At 49.8% G+C, this 19,138-nt stretch overlaps 1 protein-coding gene across 2 annotated transcripts; it reads left to right on the top strand.

Annotated features, from left to right (window-relative positions):
- The first annotated feature begins 48 nt into the window (after positions 1-48).
- Positions 49-19,058, top strand: FAM234A (family with sequence similarity 234 member A). Of its 2 annotated transcripts, XM_065030791.1 has the most exons (13): positions 130-155; positions 5,135-5,220; positions 5,517-5,825; positions 6,897-7,013; positions 7,190-7,378; positions 11,198-11,328; positions 13,598-13,727; positions 14,163-14,301; positions 14,590-14,730; positions 15,055-15,133; positions 15,546-15,698; positions 16,509-16,611; positions 16,768-19,058. In XM_065030791.1, exons 3-13 carry the CDS (start codon positions 5,561-5,563, stop codon positions 16,977-16,979), a joined length of 1,659 nt encoding a protein of 552 aa, XP_064886863.1. In that variant the 5' UTR covers positions 130-155; positions 5,135-5,220; positions 5,517-5,560; the 3' UTR covers positions 16,980-19,058. The 2 variants fall into 2 exon arrangements, with proteins under 2 accessions (XP_064886864.1, XP_064886863.1); XM_065030792.1 differs by lacking the exon at positions 5,135-5,220 and having other exon boundaries at positions 49-155.
- The last annotated feature ends 80 nt before the right edge of the window (positions 19,059-19,138 follow it).

Below are 19,138 nucleotides of genomic sequence, written 5' to 3'. Positions count from 1 at the left end.
CCCCGCCCGCGCCGCCGCCACCGGGACACACCGCCCGCCGCGGCCACGCTGCGCAGGCGCGGCTCCGAGTCGGGCGGAAGGGGCGTTGAGGCGTCACTTCCGCCAGGGGGCGGTGGGGGACGGAGGCGGAAGTGACGGCGGTGGCGGCGCGCAAGGTGAGTGCGGAGCGGAGCGGGGCGGCCGGTGCCGCCGGGGGCTGGGGGAGACCGGGCCGGGCCGGGCTGGGGGAGACCGGGCCGGGCCGGGCTGGGGGAGACCGGGGCTGGGCTGGGCTGCGCTGCCGTGCGGGAGGCCGGGCCGGGCGGGGGACGCGACGGGCAGGCCCGGGCTGCGGAGGCTGGGTGAGCTGGCCTCCCCCGCTCCGGTCTCCGGGCTGCTCCCCCGGTGGGCTGTGGGGCTGCTTATCGAGGGAGGGAACCGGCTCCCGAGGCGGCCCCGGGCGCTGCTGATGGCTCCGGCAGGGCGGGCGTGGGATGGAGATGCCGGGAACCAGCCGGTGGGAGCCAGCGCGGGAGCTCGGGGCTGGACCGGGGCGGTGAGCCGGCGGCCGGGCTGGGCCCGCGGCCCTCGGCACTGCCCTCCGGCCGGCCGGGGCAGCAGCGGTGCTCTGCGCTCCGCGCTGCACCGGCCCCAGCGCTGTCCCTGGGGCTGGCGGCTTCACCGTCCGCCTCCAGCAGCTCGTGAAGCTGCCCCAAAACAAGAAGCCTGGGAGGGAATTTAATCCCTTTTGCAAAAGCCTGGGCCTTTGCTGAGGTAGCTTGTTGCTCAAATCCTCCGTTTGATCTGAGCTTATTTATCGCGTGTGGTTGGCAGCCTGCGTGGGAGTCCTGGGGAGACGCTTACGCAGCACTTGAAAGTGCAGGTCTGTATTTCAATCACATAGAAATACACGACACCCCTCACCTCTGCGGAGCTCAGCACGCAGCCTTCTGCACTCTTCCTGGAGACGGTTCAAATTTGCATTTCTCTTTTCCTCAGCAGACCAAATCTGCAGGGCTGAATTGGAGCATTTCTTGCAGAAAGGAAAAAAAAAAAAGCTTTAATATGCTAAGTTCTGATTTCCACTCATTTTTTCCTTATTTTGGAAAGCAGAAATATCCACGCACAGCCTGCATGGCGGGGGGGTGGCTCCGTGTGGCTGCACCAGCCCTCCCGCGTGCTGGGGCAGAGTTGGGCCCTGTTCAAGCAGCTGCCTGTGGAGGCTGGAAGCCGAGAGGCTCTGCCAGGCTGGGCATTGGGTGTGCGGGTGGAATGGTCTCTGTATGAGCTTTCCTCTGTGTACGTGTGTAAGAGAGGAAAAGAAAAATTCAGTTTTGGGGGGAGAAAGGAGGTTTCTCTTGGAGACAGCTGACAAGGACAGCAGCTGCTGGAGGAAAGTGGCTGTTTTGTGCTGTCGTAAACCTCGCTGGGCTGTGCAGGAAGAACCCAGTGGCCAGTGGGGAGCTTGTGACCTGTGGAACAAGTGCTCCGCTTAAAAAAATGTACTTTCTTTTTTTTTTTTTCTTTTTAATAAACCGATATGAAATAAACACAGTCTCTTCTAAAGGGTTTTCGTGCACTGAGATCTCCCCATATCCCTGTTGTGTTAAATGTCGGGCAGTGTGGAGAAGTCGCTGCGCTGCTGGTGCAACAGGGGAGCCCCATGGGGATGTCTCTGATGTGAGGGATTCAAACAACTCGCTAACTCCTTCACCGAGGCTTGACGCAGCGGCTCTGCAGCCCTCGGTGAGCACGAGTGGCTCGGATCCAGCAAAACTGTAAGGTCTGGGCTGACAAATGGCATCTGTTTCTGCTGCTTGGCTGATATTACTGACCTGACCTGTAATCAGTCCGTGTAGCTTTGCACCTTTAATGCTGTCTTTCATCTTAGAGGGCTTTGCTCTTCCCATCCTTCTGTTGCTCTTTGCTAAACAGATCAAGTTTCTCTAAACAGATCAAGTTTCTCTACTTGAACCCCAACTGTTGTGAAATCTGTCTACAAACGACACGTGTATCACATTGCAAGGTGACGTTTGTGCTTTGGAGGAGTTTCCAGTTCACTTGCTGTGAACTCTCTGGCACGAGTTGTGTCTGCGCTGGAGGGTTAAGTCTTGGTTAAGAAGAACCTGGTGTTTTGAATGGACCTGTGTTAACGGGCAAAATAGCAAGAGAGAGGGGAGGGGAAAGGACGGCTATAGCAGCAGAATGTGGGTATTTCTCTGAGCCAGGTACCTGCGTTGTCTTTGGCGTGATCTGTGTTACAACCCGTATCCACACAAAGGCTGTAAGGCCGCAGGCAGGAGCAGAGGTCCCGGGTGTTGGGGGGATGGGGCAGCTCTCCCTGCCAGCCCGTGGCTACGACTTTAGGTCGAAAAAGAGTTATGAGCTGCAGATGATCTAGCAAAGCTGTAAGCGTGTGTGCACAGTGCAGTCTGAATATATTTGAAAGGAAAATGTCCTCATTTGGGGGAAATCTTGCATGTTATTTCCTTGGGGCTGATGTAAGTGGGACTGCAGAAAAGGAAAAAAATGACCCGATAATGCCTTGGTGTTGCAGCAGGTGAATGCCCAGCGGATTCTCTGCAGTGCTGCGCTGTACCCGGATCAAAACTGAACAGTCTGCTCGTGGAAGGCAGCCATGAATGTTACGTCTTGTTCAGAGCAAAATTTGGAACCTGTTTTGTCATTATTGGTTTCAGCTTGGGGCTTCAACAGTTTCTGACTGACAGAAAGTAAAGCTGTAAGATGATTGAAACAAAGAAGTACAGAACCAAACCAGCCAGATGCTGTGTTTGGGTTCCTAAAATGGCTGGTCAGCATCTGATCATCACCATTCTGTGAAAGAAATAAACATGTTGAACGTCAAATCTAAGTTATGATATGTTGCTAGAAATTTTCCAGGAAGAGCTGCTGCCTGGTGTGATTACAAATGCTGTGGTTTGGTATTTTACAGGTGGAAAATGAGTTAAACCTTCTGTTGGACTGATACTTCCATGGTTTCTGTCCCCAGTTCTCACACACCTAACGGTGTGTGGTTCTCTGTGCTGGGCAGGCGGTTGCAGCTGCCCGGTAGTGACAGTTTGTTGGATTTAGCTGTGGCCTGGTGCTAACCGCTTGCTGCGTGAGTTTCACTAGTTTGATTCAGATCAGATCTGTAAATCTGCGCTGCAGCTTTGGGAAGAGAGTCAGTGCCCGGTGAAGGTGAGTTATGCCGAGGAGCTGTGTGTTTGTCCTGAGCGCAGTGTTGTTGCTGTTGGACAGGAGAGCAGGTTCGTTCCTGCTGGCTCCTGGTGCCATTTGCTGGGGTGAGCAGCTGTTCCAGCGTGGGGAGCAATGCAAGTGCACCCCAGCAAGTGAAATTGTGCAAGGTGCAGATTCTGGCTGTACTGCCAAGCTCCTGGGGCTGTGCGGGTTCAATTTGGGTCTGTCGTGTGCAATTGCTAATTATTTCCTTTTCTATTAAGTCTTTTTTCTCCCGGTGAGGCTCCACATCCCCAAGCAGGGAGCCGGTGCTGGCTGTGAGGTGTCATGCACACAGTGTGTATTAATCCTGCAGCAGCACAGGGTCCTGTCGCTGCCTGTTTCTGTGCAAAGTGCCTGAATGCGTTAAACTTTCCAGCAAATTATTTTGTGTCCTTGACCAGCAGGAGACAAAACGCCGGCTGCTAGAGGACAGTAAAATAATCTGAAATGCACACTATCATTTTCTGCTTGTCTTCAATTAAAGTGATGACCAGACTTCTTTGTTGTTCAGAGCTTGGACCATTTCACGCGCTGCCAGCGTGTACTTTGGCAACTGCGGGCAACGGGGTTTCCTGCATTGTGTGAGTCTCTGCCACCAGCCTTTGTGGTGGTTGTTCTGGCACCGCCTCTGCGCTGGCAGGGGTGCAAAGGGCATTATTCAAACCCTGAAAGAGAAGATAAAGAATTGCTTTAAAGGCATGGAGGGCTCTTTGGAATCGGTGGCTCCTAGGGTCATTGCTGCAAAAGAGAGGCAATTGCTGGGGCTGTCGGGATAATTACCACTTTTTTAATTGTTCTTATCCCAGACTAGATGACAGTGGTGTGATTTATGGTGAGTCATACAAATAGGCCTTCCATAGAGCATTAAGATGGTGTCCCTTTTGGACTAAGTGGGGGGAAGTCTGGTTTAGGTTCATCTCAGGGTGTCTCATAGGTGCTGGAGGCACTTGGCTGTGCCTTGGGGTTTTCCCGGCTCCATCCTGGGGCTGGAGGGGCTGGTGGGGCTGTGCTGCAGCCTTGTTGCAGCCTGTGCTGTGGATGCTGGTTACTGCAGCCTTCCAGACGATCCACATCTCCCCGTCACTGGAGATGGGCATGTAGAGATACAGGAGGGAGTTGCCTCATGGCCAGGGAGGTCGCGTAACCCACTCCTGCGCTGTCCCCATCGCTGAAATGCGAGGTGTCACCAGCCCTGTTGGTGGAGTTGAAAGCCCCAGCCCTCTGTGTTGTGTGTCGGTGCTGAGTTTAAGCTATTTGCTGCTGGGGAAGTAAATCACTCCAGCGGATGATCCAGGAATGGTCATGGAAAATTGGCTCAGTTGTCATGTTTATTTGCTCTGATATAACTTTTTATGACGCTGTCATGCAGCTTTTTCCAAGGCACTGGAATGTGTTGTTCTTTATTTCTTCCGCTTTTTTTTTAAAGAAGCACTATCAGAGAAACTGTATATAACATTGATTTTTGTTGTTGTTGTCAGTAATGAGTTACAGACTTCTGTAACAGGCTAGGGCTTTTTCTATTTTTTTTCCCTTTTTATAATAAATTGGCACAGAACCTCTGTTATTGTAGCTGTAGCTCAAGATTATGATTTATAGCAGGAAAAACTAAAATAGCAGTTATTAGCTCTTCTTCCATTCTGATGAAATCAAGTTTGCCTGAATTTAGTCTCAACTTGTGCCTCCTTTTTCCTCTGGGGAGGAAAATAATCACTCTCTGCCTTCCATCGGGCTGGGTTGATAAACTGATCAAGTGATTTCTCATCTGAGAAGGTATTGAAGAGGTTGGGTTTGTTCCTGTACAGGACACTCTGGTGTTTATTTCTCTCTCACTCTCCCAGGGAAGCTCAACTGCTTGTTACAGTAAGGACCAGCCTTACGTTGGGACATAAAGGTCACAAGTGTTTCCTTTCAGCTCTCCAGCCAGGAGTCAGACTGACATACACGGGCAGTGGCAAGAAGTCTTTGCAGCAAAAGGAGCTATTGGCGTGTTTCTTACGGGTGAGACCTACAGAGCAGTTGGTCTGTTCTGCAGAGAGGCTGTAGCCGTGTTTGTGCGATTTCTTCCTCTGAAGAAGCAGCAGTGCTATTCCTGCACCCCACAGTCTCTCCCCCTTGGTCCTTATGGGAGACCTCAGTACCACTGGTGTGTTGCACCCGGCTGCATGACAAAGCGCTGATTTGCTCACCTCCCATTAAGTGTTTCCATTGTGAATATCAGGTAGTAACAGGATATTTTGATGGCTCTTTTGGATATATTCCAAAATCTATTTTAACCGCACTTCCCATTGTTCCAGGTGAAGGGGGAGAAGGGTGTCTGAACACCGATGAAGGAGCTGCGATGGATAACAAAGACTCGGAAGCTGAGATCCACCCTCTGAAGACTGAGGATGTAAAAGCTCAAGAGAACCATGAAAACTCCGTGGAGAGAAGGATTATCAGCAAGCAGCCATCACAGCTGTCTCGGCTGTCCCGGTGGCGCACTGCCGCCTTCTTCATCTCATTATTTCTGTGTCTGATAATTGTGTTTGCTTTTTCCTTTATCATTCCTTGCCCAGAGAGGCCAGTTTCAGAAAGAACATGGTTCCGAAACTATGACAATGCAGGTGAGCTTGATGTAGCAGAATAAATATTTACCAACAGTCCTTTTCCTTTATGTGCCATGAATCTGAATTGTGGAGCCCTACCTCAGCGCGATCTGGAGCCTGCAGGGATGCTGCCCTGGGGAGCGAGAGCTCTGGGTATCTGACCTGGATAAGCAGTGGCCCGTCATAATTGCAGTGGCCTTCCTGGAGGTGTTTACAGGATCTGCTGAAGAAATTAAATGCTGCTCTGAAGTGCTAACAAGGTAGCAGGCTGGCCTCATTTGGAAAAATAAAATTGTGGAAGGTTATCTGGGAATAAATCTCTGTTGAAGTTTGGTCTGTGAAGTGGTCCCTTGAAGTTTGAGATGAGGTTTGGAGAGAATTAGGCATTCTTGCTCTGTCAGTATGACTTTCTAATTTTCTCCATGACTAACGGGAAAGGGAGAAGAGGAATTGCATCTTTTTTCTTTTTTTTTTAAGATACATTGCACAAATTTATGTTGCTTTAGTCGGCTCTTTGGCCTGAGTACTGCTCCCTGGTGGCTCCACATTCGCTTCTGTGAAAGCTTTTCTGTATTATGTGTGGCGGGTGTGTGCTGCTCATGCTGTAAACACAGCAATAGTGCTCACCCACGAGGACTGAGCTTTGTGTGTTAGTGCAGAAATCCCAAGTTCCGCACCCCTGAGCTGAAGAAAGCTGCTTTTAGCTGAGAGTGAGAAAGATGGAATATCTGGGGCTGGGTTTTGTGGGGTTTGTTTGTTAATATATTTCAAGAATGGCATCCCCTCACCAAGACCAGAGTTGTTCTTTGTTTAGCGTAGTTCAAATTTTGGTTGTTTGGCTGTAAAAAAAAAAAGAGGCAAATCCTCTAGGGGTTAGCAAACTTTAAAAATCCTTTGGCACTAACTTCCAGTCCTTGGTAGTCATGTAGATGGCTTTTCTTTCAATACAAAAGCCGATTTGTCTTGATGTTGCACTGTCAGGGATGGAGGCAGTGAGTGGGTCTCTGGGAATTTGTGTTTTGCTCCAGCCAGCTGTGCTGGGGGTTGAGGCAATCCCCACCAGCACCTGCAACGGGGTCTCTTTTACAGTGGCCTACCAGTTTCTCGCTATAGAAGACGTGGACGAAGACAAAGTGCAAGATGTCATCTTTGCTTTCAAAGCCAGCAACAGCAGCAGCAGCTTCAACAGATCCTGTTTGGATGAAGGTAGCTGTTTCAGAAACGGAAAGCCTTGTAGTAAAAGGGCTGTTATTTTTCTTTTAGTTCTAGTTAGTGAGGCTACCATGGGACTGGGAGAGAAAACCCGGTTAGCGCGGTGGGGTGCTGGGTGAGCAGCAAAGGTGAGTGCAGGCAGCGTTCCCTCTGACATCTCTCCCCTTCAGGTCTGCCTTCTCCCTGTGCCTTCATCGCCGCCGTGTCTGGCACGAATGGCCGAGCACTCTGGGAGCGTCCTGCTGCCGAGGAGGTGGAGTGGCTGCAGTGCGGCATCCAGCAGCTCGGGGGGAGCAAGGCCCCGGGTTGCCTGGTCGTGGGGAAGCCAGTGTCTCTTACGGCAGTCGAGCTGCGGACAGGTGGGTGGCGAGCAGAGTACTGCTGCTGTAACTGATGGGAGACATGCCACTTGCTTTCCTCACCTGGTGACCTTCAGACCTCGCAGGCTGTGGCCATCAGCGTGACATGACTTGCTGGTACATGAACAATGGCCACAAGGTGTTTATTATCTCAAAAAACCTTGCCAGAGCAACTCTCTGGGCTGTTGAGAAGCGACTGTTCTCTCAGCCGCTGTGTTCCAAAGGCTGGACTCTGTTGTGGTGGTTTGTGCCAGCCACTGTAATGTAAGACCAACTTTCCAACAGCTTTTGAAACAGGAGAAGCAGTCACTAGCTGTGAATGTTACTTTATGCTCTCGGGTTGGACACAAACCCGTGATGTTTCTCAAGTGTTTGTGTGTGAGTACTAGGAGTACCTGCAGTGGCAAGAGGAGTGGGAGTTTTGGGCATTTATGGTTTTAAAGTCGGCAAGGAGAGCACTTATCCTAAGTACTCACCAGTCAGTTTCAGTAGTCCAGGGTTTTGCCCAGCTCCTCTGGAAAGTGTTCTTCATTTCTGGAGAAATTCATCATCATCTTGCCTAACATGGGGTGAGGGTAGAGAGTGCCAGTACTTCCCTAGGAACAGGGCACTGATCTTCTATTGCACTTGCTGAGGAAGCCTGAAATACCTCAATTTTGGAGGTCTCCATTTCCAAGGATATAAACAATCCATGTTCCTCCTTGGGAACATGCCTCAGGTGCCATCCTCTGTATCTGGTATTGAACCTCTCACACCCTATTTTCCCAAAACTGGGAGAGATAAATAGCAAGAGGTATAGCTCCAAGTAATCTGAAGAAAATCTAGTGTAGCTTTTGATTTCCACTGCAGATGGAAGTGTAGACATACACACAGAGCGGGAAAGCTTCTGTACCAACCGAGATATCTTAGCACTGTTTCCCTCATCAGTAGGCTTTAACATGGGTTATTTATAGACTATTAATGAAGCAGTTGCTTTCAGGGCAAAGTGTAGAACGGCGGCTGCTGAGCCAAAGGCATAAAAAAATAGCACAAACATGGAGAGAAGGAACCAGGCGAAGCCACAGGTCACAGCAACAATACAGTAAAGAAAACATTCCATAGATAAAGGAAAAGCAAAAGACGAAGAATTGCTTCAGATAGACAAGTGAATAACTCAGAAGTTGGCATATTTGATACCTTTTTGCTAATAAATAGGTTAAAGGGGGATTCTTAGCACATTGGACTTTTACTGGAGAATAGGAAGACAGCTCAGAATAAAATGTATTTAAATAGGCTAAATGTATTTAAAGTGGCAAAGTCTGACTTACACCACATTGTGCTAAAAAAAGTAGTCAGAAAAATCTTTAGCTGTTAATGATTCATCGTGGCGCAGGATTGGTGAGATTCCAGGGCTCTTGGGCTGCCGAACCTCTGTCCGTAGGAAGATTGAAGGAGGGGTAGGCAGATTATCGTCTGAAAGTGTCTGATATGATTTTGATCTTTAAATGCTGATAAAGTTAGTGCTTTTCTCTCAGTTCAAGTTGGGTTAAGTCTTGCTTTCTTCATTGCCAGAATAAGTGACCTGAGCAAACAAGAAGGAAAGTGCAGGATTGCGTCTTCTATTTGTGTGGGACATCCAACATTCCTGCATGCTTATCTTACAAGCAAACTGGGACACAAGAGCTTAAGATTAGCTGTTCCAGGTCAAAGCAAACGTCTGTGTAGCTTTGTATTCCATCTCTGCCAGGGCCAGAAGCAGTCTCGGGCAGGAGGACAGGAGTGTTTTGTTATACCTTCTCAGCTTATCCAGCAGTGCTGGTCTCCTAAGGGATGTGGCAGAAAGGGGACCACAGTGACCAGATGTATGAAACTGTTTCTGTATAAGAAATCACTAAATAAACCAGAACTCCAACCTGGAGAATGTGTAACAGGGAGGAAAGCCTATAAAATTATGAGTGATAAGTAGAGGAACAGGGAATTATGATTTCCTGTTGCAGTTCTTCATCGCTCTGCGGTTCTTCTATCAAGTCATAGGTTCAGAAGAACCAAAAGTGTATCTGTTGGGATGCAAGGAGCTTACAAGTGTAAATGAGTGGGCAAGGGCATGGGAGAGGGGGCTGACACTGCGGTAGGAAAGACCTGCCTGGAGCTCAGGTGGCTGCTGAGCTGCAGGGTGGGACAGCGCAGCCTTTGGCTTTGTCTGCCCCTCATCAGCCTGAAGCCAGCGATCCCTCTCTGTGCCCCCCGGGGCTGCTTGAAGCGAGAGCTAAACTCCCTTGTCTAAGTCCTACTTTTATAATTCCTTCCGGACCAAAAAAACCCCAACCCTTTCACCCAGGTTAGATTTGCTGTCGAGGCACTTGTCTAATTTCCATCTTGGCTTCTGTTGCCGTGCTTCTGCTGTGGCCTCAGGCTCTGAGGAGGCACTGTAGCGCTCCAGACGTCGGACAGGATAGTCCCATCTCCCGTTGATGGAGCAGGATGGGACTGGATATGCAGTTCATGTTCTTTGGGGGCTCTGTTAGAGCATGAAATCTTCTCAAGTTCTTTGTGTTGAATGCATTTCACTCTTATGTGTTTCTATCAAGCCGGTCTGCTCTTTTACGAGTAAAATACTCCCTCCAAAATTATATCCACTGTCTAAACAGCAAAGAATAGAGCGTTAGGTATTGAAATGTGAATTTCATGAGCCTGGTCTTACTGTTGTAGCTTTGGACTGTGCTGAAGCCAGGATATAGTTATTTAAAACTTAAGTTCTCTCCTTCCTTTGCCTGCTTGTTTTCTTCAGGGTAGGGGGGGGAAATTCTTTGCCTTCCCACGATTTCCTAGGGCACTCTTCTACTTCACATCTGTTGTCATAGTAACAAATCCAAGTATTTTTTCAGTGTTTCAGTGAAAGCTTTGGAGGAATCCTACTGGAAATACAGCCTGCCTTAAATTATTGTAGACAGTGTCAGGTAGTGATTCCTTGGCTTTCAGCACAACTGCCTTCCTGACAAAGAGCAGATGATTACTTCGCATTCCTGAAATGATAACTGCTGTGTCTGATACTGCTTAAAGGGGAGGGTAAGCATTTCCCCTCTGAGAACCTGGTTAGTCACGTAAGTCTTCCTTAAAAAGAGGTCTCAGTGGCCTCCCCCTCGAAATTCCACTGCAAATTCCACTGGGCAGTGACTGGAAAGTGGCCAGCAGCCCTGGGCAGAGCAGAGCCACTCAGCTGGCCCGGAGCTGTTGAAGAGAAACACCCCTCACACACGCTGTCTTTTAAAAACCAAAGCTTTTCCACCTGTTTACAAACAAGTTAGAAGGTGCTGTGTGTGTTCTTCAAACAAGGGAGAGGTGGATGTGAGCTGAGTTGTGGCTGCTTGCCTCAGCGTGGAACATCTGCAGGGGGCAAGCTGCAGCAGAAAAGGTTTTGTTGGGAGTAGCTGTAATGCTGTGGTCATAATTCAGCTGCTTTATGGTCTTTAAATGTCTGTGCAGATGGAAGTACACAGCAGCAAGGCTTTAGGTCACAAAAAAGGCTTTTCCATGTGATGAACATGCTGGGAAGCTTGTTAACATGAGGCAGGAGAAAAGCCGTTCTCTGTGCCCGGGGTGTTGGGCTGCATTTGTGCAGGCAGCTAGAATTACTTTCCACTGTAAATTGAAACTGGATGCTGGGACTCATTTGAAATGTAGAAATGCAATGAAATCCCCATGATGAGCATAAATGTGACTGGTTTGTGGTGCTAATGGGCTGTAAATGGCTGGCTGGTGCAAAGTACTTCAAAGAGCAGGAGCCTTAAAAGCCTTTCAATCTAAAGTGTGTTTTAGTGTTTCCCAATAACTCTCTTGTAGGGGAGATTCAGTGGAGACAGCCCAGTGACTTCGGAGCGAATTACACTGTTCTGAGTCCCGTCTCAGTGATCCCAGATGTGGATAGTGATGGAGTTCAGGACCTGATAATCTTTATTGCTACAGAAGATAAGGTATGTCACTCTGGAGCTGTGATAAACGCGGTGGCCAGACCACAGGGCATAGCAGGAATGTTATTTATTTCCATCTTGTCTTTTAAGAGGAAGTGTCCAGAGGCCTCTGGTACCTGTGGGTTTGGGGCAGGTTCTTTCCCACGCTGCAGAGATGTTCTCCCATATCAATGCAAGTGTTTTATGGTCAAAAAAAAAGAAGAAAAGAGCTGGCCAGGAATCCCTCCCCTTTTTCAGTCTGCGCTCCTCGTTGTGTGTGGGGTGAGCCCGGGCAAGATGAGCTTGCAGTTTTCTGGGATGCTGCTCAGAGAAGTGGCAGTGAACAAACCCTGACAGGTTTGGCTCTTAGATGAATGCAGGGCTGACAGCCCGCGCTTGTGTACCACCACTGCCCTTTCTGATACCTGCGTGTCTCTGCCTGTGCTCTGCACAGCTCTCTTCCTTAGTCACTGCACTGGCTAATTCGGACTTGGGTTCATTTAGTGAAAAACCTGCTAGTTGTGTTATCTCCATCCCAATATTGCTTTTGCCATTTCTTAGAGGGGGAAAGCCCTGTAGCTAAAAGTGTTTTTCTACTCAAACATCTGCAGCCATGACTGAGCGGTACAGCATCATCTGCACACGCGGTCTGTCTGTTTAAAGCGTTCACAAGTTTTGGATCCCTGCAAGCCTGCTGGGAGGAGTGGGAGCCCCGTGTCCTTGTACCAGCATCCCCCATAAACAAATAGGGTTTTGCTGTCCAAGGCATTGTTGTTGCCAGAGTCATCAGAAATTCTGTCCTCTCCGCCTACGTTTCTCTTGTGTTTTCTTTCCTCCCTGCTTTTGCTATCCCAGTTATCTCAAGATTTCTTTTTTTCCCTTTTTTTAATCTTAGCAGGCCAAGAAATGTTTGAATGTAGTCTCTGTTCTGCAAGACTGCCTTTTGATTTGTTTTCCATTTAACCTCTCTAGCTGTCTTGGTATGAAATCCCTTCCTCCCTCCGGACTTGGCAAGCACTCTGTCAACTGAAGTAAAAATATGTTCTTTTTTAAGAAATCACACAAAATGTAGGGAGCTTGAGTGGAGCTCTGCAGCTTAGAAAAACACAGTCTCATTGGAAGGGAGATTCAGAGCTTAAATAAATTAGCTTTGTAGCTAACAAGGGCTGAAGCTGAATGTTAATTATACTGCTGTATCCTGAAATGTCAGAGCTTTGAGCTGCCAGTGGGGAAGGGTCTGTGGGGTTGGGGTTCAGTTGGCAGCTTTTTCTGGGAGTCTTATTGACCTCTACCTGCTGCAGGCTCCAGCACAAACACACCTGGGGAAATGTGCCGTTTGTCAGGATAACCTCCTGTAGCAGCGCAAAGCGGCATTGAGCAGTGCAGCCAGTGAGGGGATGTGAGTTCTTACTTGCTGTGTGAACACCTTTAGCTGTGCCTGTCCTGGGGCAGCTGCTGAACCAGCACTTGGAGTAAAGGTGAAGCTGATCTACAAGAGCTGGTATGTGTCTCCTCCCAGTGCAGGAGGCTGGGAACAGCTGGTGGATGCATTGCTTTCCCTCTCCAGCTGTGTTCTTCATTCTCCCCAGCAAACTCTATCCCTTATTCACCTGCCAGACTCTCCAGATTCAGTTTGGGAGCAGCAGGTTTCCTTCTCTTTCCCAGGCCCTCCCTCGCAAGGAAGAGGGAGCCTGCCTGACTCAGCATCTCTGATGGATGCTGTTTCTCTCAGTCTGGTGTTTCTCTTTTCCCTAGTGTGCATTGCTCTCCCCAGACCATGACTGTTGCCCAGATGTTTGAATCCGATCCTGATTTTAGCCTTCATTCTCCTGGGTGAAATGTTTTTAGTGGATTCTGTTACTCTGAACAAAGAATATAAAGAAACCCGTCAGCTCTTTTATCCCCTTGGACTCATGTCAACCATAGGAGGAGTAGATTAGGGTACTTAAAATATTTAGCAGAGCTCCTACTTGAAGCCAAGTGTCCCCTGTGACCATATGCTGCTTTGTTTCTGCCTCTGGGTCCTCTCCAGTGAAAGCTCAGGGCAAGTGGCTGTGCTGGAAGTGGTTTTCAAACTTGCAAAGGTATTCACAGCAGAAGGATCATCAAACTCATGCCAACACCTCCAAAAACAGGGAGAGACTGTTCACCTGAATTATGTCGTTCCCATTCAGCTGCTGTTCCCTACCAGCTGCTCACAATTTTTGGAAAACATTTGAGTTGGAACAGTAGCAATGTGATACTGCTTTAATGTTGTTATTTTTATTTTTTTTTTAATTCCTTCCCTGCATAGATTAAGAGCTTCATCCATTCAGGAAAAAGTGGCAAACAGATTGGCTCTGCTGGGAGCCTGGACGTGGCTGGGAAAGCTCGCTACATCAGGCTGAACCTGGACCCCTCTTCCTACTTCCTTTTCTATACAGGTACAGTTCTGTTTGTGAATTCAGTCTGGAAGAGTGATTGTAATTGTGAAATCAGGATTGCTGCATGGTTGTCTGAAATAATCTTTTGCATTCTTAAAGGCTGTCTTGTGCTTTCATCTAGCAAAAGAGCTATTCAAGGGGGGGCTTCAGCTTAAACTAAGGTTTGTCACATACTGTAGTAATTTTATTTGAAAAATCTTGAGAATGTAAGGTTTAAGTAGCAAATGATTATTGTGGAACACTTGGATTGTGAACAGATAAGATGTTAAAAGCATTCAAAAGCAGGCTTGAGTCTCAAAATACCACTACAACTCTCTGATGCAATCCCTAAAAATATATTTTATCTACCAGATTTGGAAAATTGTAGAGTTCAGAGCAAGGGCAGGATAACTTATATCCCTCATTCTTGCTTTGTTTTTGTTTTTTTTTTCACAGAAAACTCTCTCTCTGCCTATTCCCTGAAAGATCTCTACACTGCAGCAACTGGGATGGAAATTAACCTTCCTGGCCTTGAGCAAGATCCTCAGTGGGAGAAGAACATTGACCGCAGCACGCACCGCTTACCCCTCCTCAGGTGTGACATTGTGTCTTGGTGGCTGGTGGAGCCACGGGTGCCGGTGTTCCTGACAGAATGGCTCCTGGGGCTTTGTTCTTTCCTGGCTATGTGGGTTTTGGACTAGGAGCACATCCAAAGCGTGGGGAGAGGGCTGGCGTTGATGGCCTGGTCAGGGTTTCACAGGGAAGGAGGGAAAGCAGGCCAGGGTTTCCCATTTGCGTTTACTGTGCAGGGAAGCAAACTGAAACCTCACAATAAAACCATCCATGGTCTAGAAATTGTAATGGTTTCTCTGTCCTTGTTCAGCTTCAGAGACATTCGTTACCTGGCAAAAATTCCTGGACGGTCACGGGAGAACATCTTGGTTGTAAACTCAGAGATGGCAACGCTGATCAACGCACAAAATCTTCAGACTTTGTGGACCCTCAACGTGTCCCGTGTTGTGAGGTAGTGTTACCACTGTGGGTTGGAAGTGGCATTTCCAGGTTCCCAGCAGCACTGGTGTCCTGGCACATGCTGGTTTTTTGTTTTATTTGAAGCACACACAGGACCCTGCTCTGTGGTCATATCTGGATCATGCTTGCTTCATTGCGTCTCCTTTGTGGAGCCCAAGGCTTTGATTCTTCATTCTGAGCCTGCTGTGATGTGGATGTCCCAGGACTGGGCTCAGAGTTGGGAGCTGTGAGAGAAGAGAAGCTGCTCTGAAAGGACAGGGTATGCCCAAGCCATCAGGGTGTGCTATGATCTGTCTTGTCTCTTTCTCTCCCTTAGTGAGCCGCTGCTCGGTTACTACAAACCCGATGTTCTTGCTATTGTCCTGGAGAGTGAAATCGGACCCAACAGGAAAAAGGTTTGAAATCTCTTCCTTTTAATTTCCTTTCTTTCCGTGTGTCTCAGCTCAAGCTGGCATTGAGTCGAGGACAGTTGGTAGGATGTGTTCCTTCTGGGTGATTTTAGGAAGCTTTAGGCTGGGAAAGGATCTCTTTCAACAGGTTATTGAAGCAGCTCAGGTACTTTAATTCTCTTCTCAGCAAGAGGCTTCAATGACAGAGCTTTGAACTCCTTGAAATAGCTGAAGAACTTGTGACTTTGATGCGACCTGCCCCAGTTCTCACAGCTCTGTGATGCTCAGCTCCTCATCTTCCCATGTGTCAAATACTTGTTCGCATAGCCAGTGTGGGGTAGAGACAGCTGACTGGGTTTCTCTCTCATGGCTTGTCAGAGCTCTTTGGTGTGAGTTCCTTTTCTCTCTTCCCTCCCAGGTTATGATTGTTGAGAGTGGATCTGGAGCAGTCCAGTGGGACCTGAAGCTGAACTCTAGAGCTGAGAGCCCTGGGCCAGCCACACTTTATACTGCTGATCACCGCTCCACCTTCCTCATCTGGGGTGACTACCAGGTGCCAGGAAATGAAACGGTGAGTAGTGCTGCAGGATGGTTGCTGTTCTCCAGACTTTAGGCCAGAACTGGGTGGAACTACCCCATTCTCCCAGTGTTCACATTCACATCTGTCTGTGCTACTACTGCTGCAGCCTCCTGCACTGGCTGTCCATAGCAGGGTCCCTGCTAGCAGCTGGTGTTGGCACCAGCAGCTTTTGTCACCCTTGGCCTGTCTACGTAGAGAAAAGAGACTTGGTTGGTCTGTGAGCAGAGTCACTGGCTTTCCCAGAGCCCTGCCGTGGTGCCGGTGCTGCAGGAGAGGCCACTGGCCGGGTACCTCTGAAGTCGCTGCTGTTTGGCCAGGTGCCTCCTGCAGCATTAGTGCACACAGCCACCTCCCGTGGACACGTGGACATCCTCTCTCTGTGCCGAGGTGGCTCTGGCAGCCTTGATGTGCAGCTCGGCTGTGGAACCAAGCCAGCTGGGGCAGTGGCTGACAGCATGAGTGGCAGGTTGTGACTTGGAGGGTGCCTGAGTACCAGCCGAGATTCCTGTGCTTCCTTCACTAACTCTGCCAGCCCTAGGGTGAAAATCTGTCTCCTGCCGGTAGCAGACAGGCCTGCTGTTTGTAGGGAGCTTGGGGCAGGGAGGAGAGCACCAGCACCGGGAAGGAAGCAAAATCCCAGCACTAGTACTAGTAGCATCAGGCAGGATGAGCTGGGCAGATAGGGATGAGTAGCTGGCTGGATGTGTTCTGTCGAGCATGAGTAGTAGCTGAGCCTGGTGCTGGTGTTGTCTCTGGGATAACATGTGAGTCCATGTCCTGATAGTGTCCTGTTGGTTGCAGAGATCCAGAGCTCCTCTCCAGAAGTTGTATCTTTTCCACCCTTCCTACACTAATGTCCTGTTGGAGCTCCGCAATAGCACAGACCAAATAATTGCATTCAATGGTAAGTCCTCTCTTTCCAGCCCACCAGCGAGGAGGTGCAGGAGGACACTGGACTTCTGGTACCTGCTGGATTTGGTGGGTGTGCAGTGTTGGGTCTGGTGGCCAGTCTGAACACAGAGACCTTAGGCTGCGCTGTTCCCTCTGCTCTTTGTTCCAGCTGCGCTGTTCGAGCGGAGCCGTCACGCCTGCTACGTGCTGCTGAGGGGGCCCCAGCCCAGCGAGGAGCCGGGGTCGGTGTCTCTGATGAAGCGTAAGCTGAAGGAGGACGTCTCTGATAGCAGGGTGATCTGGCTGAGCCAGGTGGCTGTGGACAGTGAGCAGTATGTCCGGGACCGCCTCTACAGGATGCGATTCCACAGCCGAGCGTGAGCTCGCCGAGGTAGAGGGAGAGGCTGCCCCGGCCCAGGCATCTCCAGGCTGCCTCTCCTCTGCCACTGTGCTCTTGGCAAACCCAGATCACGGATTCAAACGGGAAGCTGCCTTTCTCGATCCACAGACCAAAGTGTTGCTGGTGGGGAAGCACTCCCAGATGCCTGGGCTGTGGGGGCAGCTGCTGGTGAGTCTGTCCACAGAGCTGATGGGACTTCAGTGCTTGGCCACCACTGAAGTGTCATCAGCTCAGGGAGGAGGGCTTTCCCCTCGATCCTCCTTTGTCTGCAGAACGGTGCTGACTCAGCTCGTGTCTGGAGGAAAACACACGCTTGCTGGGGATGCTGGCACTGGTTATTTCTTGGGTGCTTGCCTGAGAAGTGGAGCTTCGACGTGTGGTGTTAGATTTCCTTTGAGTCAGCTCTCCTGGCTGTGGGAGAGGTGCTTGGCTGTGCATTGATTTGCAATCACCCTCTTCTGGATTTAGGCCTCTGCTTCAGTAGGCATGGGGTGTGCATAGAGATGGACCCTCGCCACAGCCGATGGTGTGGCTGAGCGTCACTTGGGCCAGCAGAGCACAGGTTCAAGTGTCATTCTACTTTAAAAATGGCATTTTTTTCCAAAGTACAGCCCGTTGTACCCCACTCAGCAGTCACAAGCCCACCTTTGTCTGTCTCTCCTGCTTCGTTTGCAGCCAGGCTGTGCAGCCTCGGTGACACAGAAATGGAGCTGGTCTCCCTCCTGCTTTGAGCATCAATGTTCCTCCCTGGCCCCAGTCTGATTACAGGTGATATGAAAACCACCCTGAGCCCAGGCAGGCTGGTCCCTGCTGGTATGGTCATCGCCTCTCCTGCTGGTTTTGAGGTGCCAGAGGATCTAGGATATTTTTTCAGAGTAGAATTGCACTTTAACCTTGCCTGGGAGCTGGGCTTGCCACTCTGGGGAGCACTGTACCTGAGTGGCAATGCCAGCTGCCTTGCAAATGCTCATTCAGCTCTTGAGTTTTGCAGTGCTGGAGGCGGCTTGACCAGTGCCTCCCTCCCTTGGCTAGTCTCAGCTCGGGATATGTGCAGAAATACTGTAGGATGAGAAACTTATGCAGGGTTGTGTATGGTTGGACACTGGTTCTTCTCTTGTGACAACAGCTCAGTGCCCTGCCTGGGCTCTTACCTCCTGCTCCCGGCTGGCCCGGTCCTTGCCTCAGGGGTGCCCTGGCTCCCCCTGCCCTGTGGCCCAGAGCTGGGGCGGTCGCTATGCAGGACGAGAGCTGCTGGCCTGGGCAGAGCTGCGCTGCTGGCAGAGCCCAGTCCTGGGGCCTCTGGGCAGAGCACGAGGCAGGGATGCTCCCAGGAGAGCACCCCACGACCTCCAAAGCAGCCTGGACTCAAAACAGTGGGTTCTCCCCCCGTTCCTCTCTCTCCAAGCTGTTTTCTGGGGCTGCAGGGAGGCTCCCCGGTGTGTCCCCCAGCTTGGGTTGCCTCTTTGCTTCGCACGATGAAGACCTGAAGCCAGGCAGCCCCGCAAGCCCCTGTGCCAGCGTTGCAGGGGTCCCGGGCAGGTTGTACCCCACTGAAATGCCCTGGCAGGGGGCAAGGTGCCCAGGCCATGTTCTCAGTGCAGTCCCAGCGTCTCGGCTCTCTCCCTCCTCCCATCACTACCCAGTCCTGACCTTTCCCATAGGCACACTGAGCGTTCCTTCAATATTTTTGGCTTTGGGGTCTTATCTGGCTTTAAGTTGTGCATTAATGTTTCCAGACACTTTGAAAATGCAGATTTCCCTGTGGCAGCTCAATGAAATGCATCAGTGCCAAATCAGCACCTTCTTAACAAAACAAGTCCTTTTTCCAGCTTATTTTCCTGTGTAATTGTTTTTTTGCAGTATTTAATAATTGACTTTGTGCCTTGACTCGGTAACTCAGATGGGTGATGATGGCATATATCACTGTGTTATGTATTAGTGTGTTTTTTAACACTAAGACAGTTTGGTTTGATTCTTTTAACTTACTGCAAATTGTGCCCTGTAGGACTTGGTCTAAACCGGAATGGTTTCAATAAATCCTCTTTTGCATTGTTTGTAAATGGTGCCCTGCTTTTGTTTTTGCAGCTGAGGTTATGCAAGACTTCGGGATTTTTTGGCAGCCCTTGGTGTGGCTTCCCAA

This window comes from Columba livia, chromosome 15, assembly GCF_036013475.1.
Source record: "Columba livia isolate bColLiv1 breed racing homer chromosome 15, bColLiv1.pat.W.v2, whole genome shotgun sequence".
Lineage (NCBI taxonomy): Eukaryota > Metazoa > Chordata > Aves > Columbiformes > Columbidae > Columba > Columba livia.
Note: the sequence above shows the minus strand (reverse complement) of the source record. Positions and strands in the feature narration are given on the sequence as shown.